Source organism: Cololabis saira, chromosome 3 (genome assembly GCF_033807715.1).
Source record: "Cololabis saira isolate AMF1-May2022 chromosome 3, fColSai1.1, whole genome shotgun sequence".
Classification (NCBI taxonomy): domain Eukaryota; kingdom Metazoa; phylum Chordata; class Actinopteri; order Beloniformes; family Belonidae; genus Cololabis; species Cololabis saira.
In genome coordinates this window covers 20,617,685-20,625,515 of record NC_084589.1, presented here as the reverse complement: position 1 = coordinate 20,625,515, position 7,831 = coordinate 20,617,685, and the positions used below count along the sequence as shown (strand labels likewise).

General features: G+C 38.4%; 1 protein-coding gene across 1 annotated transcript; it reads left to right on the top strand.

The window, feature by feature from the left end:
• Window positions 1–989: 989 nt before the first annotated feature.
• On the top strand, window positions 990–7,511 carry LOC133427353 (lipid scramblase CLPTM1L-like). Its single transcript, XM_061716461.1, has 17 exons — window positions 990–1,306; window positions 2,070–2,161; window positions 2,270–2,447; window positions 2,565–2,686; window positions 3,008–3,086; window positions 3,190–3,307; window positions 3,471–3,565; window positions 3,728–3,812; window positions 3,983–4,083; window positions 4,173–4,223; window positions 4,322–4,372; window positions 4,449–4,531; window positions 4,823–4,857; window positions 4,996–5,051; window positions 5,200–5,244; window positions 5,420–5,553; window positions 5,806–7,511. Exons 1-17 carry the CDS (start codon window positions 1,103–1,105, stop codon window positions 5,864–5,866), a joined length of 1,590 nt encoding a protein of 529 aa, XP_061572445.1. The 5' UTR covers window positions 990–1,102; the 3' UTR covers window positions 5,867–7,511.
• Window positions 7,512–7,831: the final 320 nt, after the last annotated feature.

Here is a 7,831-nt window from a genome sequence, read left to right as displayed (position 1 = left end):
GTCACTGAACGCAGCACACGCTGATTATAATGTGTTTGACGAAAGAAAGATATGAATTGTTATTAACTACTAATTACCGAAAAGTAATATGACCGCTTAGACATTAACACAAATGAAGTAGTTTGACCAATTTCACTAGCTGTGTTTAATTGCCATAGTCTTCACACATACAGTATGTCACACACAAAGTACTGTCCGGCTTTATACAGCCATGTTTGGACACAATATAATAAACAGGGTTGTTCTCAGGTCGAACCTCTAGACTGCAATATTGAAGACGGTTTCCACCGGAAATTCCAGAAATAGAAAGAAAAATAAGTCATGAAAAGTAGACTAGGTCTGATAATGTCATGGGAAATTAAAAGCCTAAATAGGCTGTGACTGCCAGTCGTGTCGTGTCTATGAAATGATTGTGTCAGTTTGATTGTCAGTTAAATGCCACGAGATAGGTTGCAAACATTTATGAAGACGATCAATAAATAATGTCACGATAATAACTAGTCCAAATAATTGTAATTTAACCGAGCCTAATAATTAAAAAGAAATATAATAATTGTCATACTTTGAGCTGGGAACAGTTCAATGTCTTCTGCTATACATGTTTTTATTATTATTATTATTATTATTATTATTATTATTATTATTATTATTATTATTATTATTATTATTATTATTATTATTATTATTATTATTATTATTATTATTATTATTATCATTATTATTATTTTTTTATTATTATTATTATTATTATTATTATTATTGTTAAACTGGGTTTCACATCCCACTTGGCCGCTTAAAAAAATGCTGTGCGCGCTGCGCCGCGGGGTTTCTTAAGGCTGATTTATGGTCCCACGTTACACCAACGCAGAGCCTACGGCGTACGGTGCGCGTCGCCGCGTACCCTACGCCGTCGATCTAACGCGGACCATAATTCAGGCTTCATCAGCATCCCTCTGCAGGCAGGATGCAGAGCACCGGAAGGATGCTGCGGCTGAGAGGAAAGCGTGGGGATTGTGTTCTTTGACGTTGTCTCCGATCATCTTCTTTTATTTTGCTACATCAAACCAGTATTTTTCTTAGTTTAATACAGTTCTTATCCGCCATGTTCCCATCTTGTTACTCCAAATCGGACAAAGAGAGCGGAGGTAAGAGGAGCTCGGTGGCGAAGCTGCTGTTCGGGGTGTTTTTCGTGTACATGCTCCACACCGCCTGGCTGCTGTACGGCTTCCTCAACACCAAACCCTGCGAGGGAGGCAGAGGAGAGACCTGCATCACCTCCTACCTGGCAGCCAGACCGAGGCTACAGGCAAGCACAGTCCTGCTTTGGGATTTTTAGCAGGGGATGAATCATGTCATCATGACATTTACATGGGATAACTCAACAAGCAGCCCTCAAAAAAGAATGTGTTGTATCCTTGACATAATTTCCCAGTCATATAATGTGTTTATAAGATATAAAGATTATGTGTTGCTCAGTGTAAAACAGAATTTACATAGAGGAGCAAAGTTTATTATATTTAGCTGCATGCAGGAATTCAGATAGGATTCATAATAATTCATATTTTAACATAATGATGAGTGTTGGTGTTAAACTTAATGATGTTTTTACAACTGTTTCATCATCAAAATAATATTTTTTCATTTAGTGATGAACATCATGTGTTCACATTTGGAGCACAGTCTTGTTTTGTTTTTATTTTCAACATTCAAATCAGTGCTTGCATCACATTTTCAAAAGAAGAATCAGATCAGAATCAGATTTTATTGGCCAAGTTTGAACATTGCCCGACAAGGAATTTGACTCCGGTAATTTCGCTCACTGTACCCAGATTTAAAAAATAGCAAACAGTAAATAAACAAATGTGGCACTTATTAACATATATACAATTAAAAAACTGAAAGGTGCAGCAGTATGAGGTAGGCTCTAAATAACATATGTACAATTTTTTTAAAGTGAAAGGTGAAGCAGGTGCAGCAGAATGAGGCAGACATGATGATTGTTGGAAGGATTTTGAGACAATTTTGAGATTAAGCTTTCAAAGAATAACTTTCTTTCCTGCTTTATTCAGCTGAGCATCTACACCTGCCTCGTGCCAGACAACAGCCAACTCAATTTTGCCGTTAAAGTGGACCCCTTTGACCCTCACTCTTCATTTGAGAGGTGGGCTAAACATCACAATATGGGTACATTTTATTTCAGCAATTCACAATTTCAAAAGCTGTAATAGGTAATTTTTTCCAACTTCTGTGCATGTCGCTACCTCAACAGACAGGTGAACATCTCTCTGTCAGAGGAGACGCGAGCCAATGGGACTCTGTATGCTGTTGTTTATGTTCACAAAGTGGGTGTTTCACCTCTGGAGGACAGAAAAGAAGTCCACTATGCAGCTCAGCTCACCACCTACTTGATTCCTCCTCCCACAGAGGGCCAGAAGGGCACAATGAAGGTAACTTTTGAAGTCAGCATGTCTCAAATTGCCTCATATTTCAACCACAAGTCACCTTTGTGACGGATGTAACCATGCAACTTTGCTGCGAATCATTTATTTTTGTGGCGTCATCAGAAGCCTGGATTGGACCGTCCAGTGTCATATTGGAGGCCGCGCTTGTCGATCACTATGATGTCAGAGGAGTTCAGCTTCAGCAAGGCGGGGCTTCCCAGTGATGTACGCCGCTACATGAGAGTGTAAGTCACAAGAGGCCAGAAATAGATCAATGCCAACTGTTTAAAAAAAGAAAAGAAAAAATCTTCAGAAGGTAAAAACAAAATGATCTTTTCTGGGAACTTCATTGTAAAAAAAAAAAACTAAAGTTTTACAGTCTGGAACAGGCGTTATTATACAGAAACAACATTACAACAACATTCTTGGCAAAAAGTAAACTAAATCTGCCTGATTTCAACATACACACAGTATATGTGTCCGTTCATCTGCCTCCCCCCTTAAACCTCCCTGGCTGTGAACATGCTTGCAGAAATTAAACTTCCTGTGTGTGTCTATTTTTGCAGCTCCCAGGACGCCAGACAGACAATCTACCTCCCCCTGCTGCTGGTCAATGAGCTCAGCTACAGCGTCAAAGACCTTGTGGTGGGAAAGCTTTACATGCCAAGTTGAATGCACACCGATAAAGAAAATGTTTTAATTTGATTGTGCTTGTCCTGGATGACTCTCTCTAACTTCCTGCTGGCAGGAGATCAGCAGCAGCAGCATGAAGCTCCCTCTGACAGTGTCATATGAGGGACTGTCTTTGAGAAGATTCAGGTTTTGGGTGCATCTAAACGACATAGTTTATTCCCTGCGACAGTTTGGTGAGATAACAAGTTTACAGATTTATTGTTTATTATTTTGTATGCATATAACGTATTAAATGGCTTACAGTTACATTTTGGGAATAAAGATAAAAAAAGATAAGTAAAGTAAAGATCAAATCTTGACCGTTGTGACAGTAAACGCCTCTCTGTGCTCATAAAGGCTTCACTGAGGAGAACATTGATGAGATTAAAGAAACTCTAGTGGGATCCAACCTTTACCTTCTAGTGCTGACTGCACTCATCACAGCTCTGCAAGTGAGACGATACAAAACCCCATCCCGTATCAAATATGCTGTGCCTGTTAATAGAGGATGACTTGTTGAATAGAATGTGATAGATCTGGGCACATAACAGCACAGATCAATATCAAGTCAAGCCTGCAAAATAAAGAAAGCATGTTTTCTGTTTTTGCACCAGCTCATCTGTGAATTTCTGGCTCTTAAAAATGACATCAGTTCATGGAGTAAAAAGAAGAGCATGGTGGGAATGTCTCCGAAGTCAGGTAGATATCACTGCATTGCAACAATCTCCACTCTTCATTTACAGAATTTATGAGAGAAAAAAAAACGATTTAATAACATTAGCTTAAAGTGATGTAACACACAACAATTGGCACAAGGAAAAATCTGATGTAACTTTCCTAATTTTTTTCCCCCTTTGGACTGTTTCCAGTTCTGTGGCGTTGCCTTTGCACTTTGTTGATTTTCCTGCATCTGCTGGAGGAGACCAGTCTGCTGGTGCTTCTTCCTGTAGGACTGGGAGCGTGTGTGGAGGTACTTGTTCTAACTGGTTCCCATCAGACAAATGAGAATCACACAGATCAATAAAGGCAATTTAAAACCATTTATTCTTCACTACACAGGTGTGGAAGGTGTTTAAAGCATTTAAGATTCAGATAAGCAAAAGGTTTCGTGTGAGTATAGAGCATTTACCATCCATCTTCTCAGAAGTTGTAATGTGTAGAATGGAGAAAGGCTTTGAACCACCACTGCCTCCTGTTTTACTGTGCAGATGAAAAAGTTGGATGAAGATGAGCGGAAGACAGTGGAGTACGATGCACAGGTATGTCCAAGGTTGTCTCATTCTCCCCAGTTGTGAGGTTTCAGTCTGTTTTCATGCTTTGTGCTTTCCCCTCCAGGCTTCCAGGTGCTTGTCCTATCTGGTGTATCCTCTGTGCATCGGTGGGGCGGTTTTATCGCTGGCCTACTTACGCCAGAGGAGGTGAGCTATCATCGGATTTAAGCCCCCTGCTTGGCTCATGTTGTTTTCACACATAGCATCAAAACATTACATTTTTACCACCAACCTTTAACACTTCAACACAAACTCTTTTGTTTTGTTTTGATTTTACTTGCCATGGAAGCCGTCAGATCCAAGTCAGAAATGAATACTTCTTGAACAGAATTCATTCATCTTGGGTACACCAGCGTGCATATGTATAAAGCTAAACAGTTTAGTCTTAATATGCATTTTTGACTAATTTGATAACATAAGATTGTATTGTGTTGACAGTTACTATTCATGGTTGATCAACAGCCTGGTTACTGGTGAGTTTTTGTTCATTGATTCTCATTTTAGCTGATGTTCAGGTGAATTTCACTGACATCCTTTAAAACGTTACTAAAATGAAAGGTTTAATTTGAAACACCAATGTTTTACTGATGCTTTGATACTCCTTCCCTCAGGAGTATATGCATTTGGCTTTTTGTCAATGGCTCCTCAGCTCTTCATCAATCATAAGGTAAGATAAACCAGAAGCAGATAAGTTTCTTAGTTAAACACAAAAAAGCTCCGACTACTGTGCTGAATGTGTTTAAATCATTCAGATATTGTAAATCCTATCTGTACTGATGATCATCTCTGTGTATTGATGTCTTGCTGTGAAACAGCTGAAGTCCGTGAGTCACCTGCAGGGGACAGTGTTGATGTACAGAGTGAGTGTTTTTCTGACTCGTTCACAAACTCCCAGCATGCTTTTATGCAGTTGAGAACAGATCAACTGCATTTTTTCCAGCAACATTATTTACAATAATCCATCATTTAACTTCTACTCTGAACATGATTTGAGGTTTTCCAGCAGCTGTAATAGATCCTCCTCTCGTCCGCCAGGGAGTGAACACGCTGATTTCAGATCTGTGCTCCTGCGCCTCCCTTTTCTCCACCTCTGTGTCCTTCTCCTCCTCCCATCAACTGGCCTGCTTCAGAGATGAGCTCCTCTTCTTCCTCTATCTCTACCAGCGAAGGTGTGACAACAATGCAATAGTATAAAAACACAAACCATGCACGACCAGATATCAGACCCCGAAATTATTACCCTTGCATCGATTTATATGTTACGTTATTTTGCAATTACATGTAGCATTATACTTAAACCAGAATAACTGTTGCTTTTTTTCTATTTGGATCACACTATATACCACTGTACTATATTATACTGATTTCTGTTCAAATTTGAACTAAAAGCACCTTCCTGCTGTCATTTTTATATTTACCAGACTTTATGGCTGCAAACCCAGAAGACGAGAATCAGTTACCAAGAAAGTGAAGACTCAGTGAGAAGAAGATAAGAACATGTGTTCAATAGCACAGGAAGCCAACTTCATAAAACAGATGAAAATGAATCAGCCTAAAAGATGTGAAGCAGAGGCACGTCCAGAAAATACACCTGGCAGCATGATGTGCGGCGGTGGCTGACTGATCTCAGACCAGCGGACCAGCATCAGACTCTCCTCTGCAGAACTGTATCATCATGGAGCTGCTGCTTTTGGATCCCCGTTGATGATCTTTCTTTTACCGCTGTGCACAGTGAGCTCATTCATCTACAGATAATTCCTGGTTACTTTTCAACAGTTACATCAGCATAATCAAACTGCATTTTGAGATGTTTTTTTCTTTTTTGTATGTTTTTTTTATTAACTCGATTCTGCCCGTTCTGCTCACATGAAGGAGGTGGAGTTTTCTGGTGTAAAAGTATGAAGGGTTAACAAATAAGTCATTGCACCTTACAGTATGTCTTTGATTTCTATGATGTCCCAAAGGCTTAAACACTGATTCTCCAATTCATTTTCAATTCAATTCAGAAGGAGGAATTATTTTGATTCTAAATACTGTTTTCACAGCTTGAATATATGCACGAAATATTTTACATACTCGTTCTGGCATTTCACTGAAGCTACTGAAGTCTGTCCAGACTCTTATGTATTCATTTAATTTTAGACCATACTAAAGCAAATGAAAATTAACCAGAACTTCCTTCTTTTTTTACCCAAATGGAACAAAACACATTTTCTTTGGAAACCTTTCTGTACTTAATCCTGACTTCAGTATAAAATAATTTATAAAAAAAGCAGAAGATTGCAAACCACCAAAGAGAAGAACGGGTTTACAATGCGAGGCCCCTTTTCTCTGATTTTGTAGATTAAAAAAAAAAAGACTGTGAATGAATGTGTAAAATATCAACTTTATAGAGCCTGACATTGAAATGATGTGAATCTGCCTGATTTTAAAAATATGTACATTTATTTTTTCTGCTTGCAAACCTCAATATGCCATGAGATAACATGTTTTCTAATATTTGCTATCATTGATAGTGTTTATCATGCTACATTGTAAGTGGGAAGGCTGAGTTTGATGTGTGAATAAAGTATTGTATATTCAAAGTGAATATAGATGCAAAACAGCGGCAGACCAAAAACGACCCACTATGACGGTGGAGAAGGGCAAGAACGAAGATGTCGAAACAAACAGATGGAAAATGACGATAAATAGATGCAGCTTCATTGCAAATAAGCAAAAATGCATCATATGTTGCCTTTTTCATCTTTTTAGGATGTAAGGGGATGTTGGGGCATAGCAGTCTACCAGTTAAGCTGCTTAGTTGAAATATCTGTTACGTTTTACTAAAAACACAAACACACCAGATGGTAAGAAAAGCACATATCAACAGCAGACAAACACTATCAATGATTTCCTATTTGTTCTATATATTTGTGTCGGTACTAATGTTTGCCTCTTCTCTGTTTGAGTCAACTGCTGCATCTTGAACCTTTTTTTTTCAATTTCTTTCTTCAAAATAAAATACATTTACAAACATTAGTGTGTGAGTATTAACAGTTATGTGTATGGACCCTTTACGTTGAAACAGCCTGACTTGTATCTTGGTATCTTTATGCACAAAAGTATAAATAAATATCCTCTTTCTCTTGTGTCACTTTCACATTTGGCCTGAGGACGTGTACATTTATTGAAAGCATGTTCTTAAGAAGTGCTTTTGTACATTATGTTAGATTCGCAGTGTGAGTGCTGGGTGTGTCCATTTCTGCTGCCAGCAGACAAAAACAGGTTTGAAGATAAAATGACTGGCTGGCAGTTGCAACATAAATATGTGGAAAACAAACAAATACATGTTTTAAACCATATATTATAATGTTAATTTTAGGTCTAGGTTTAGATGGTGTACACTTTTATCTTGTCTGAGAAGACTCATTTAGGAGGAACTGAAGAAGGATGCCAGAACAAAAT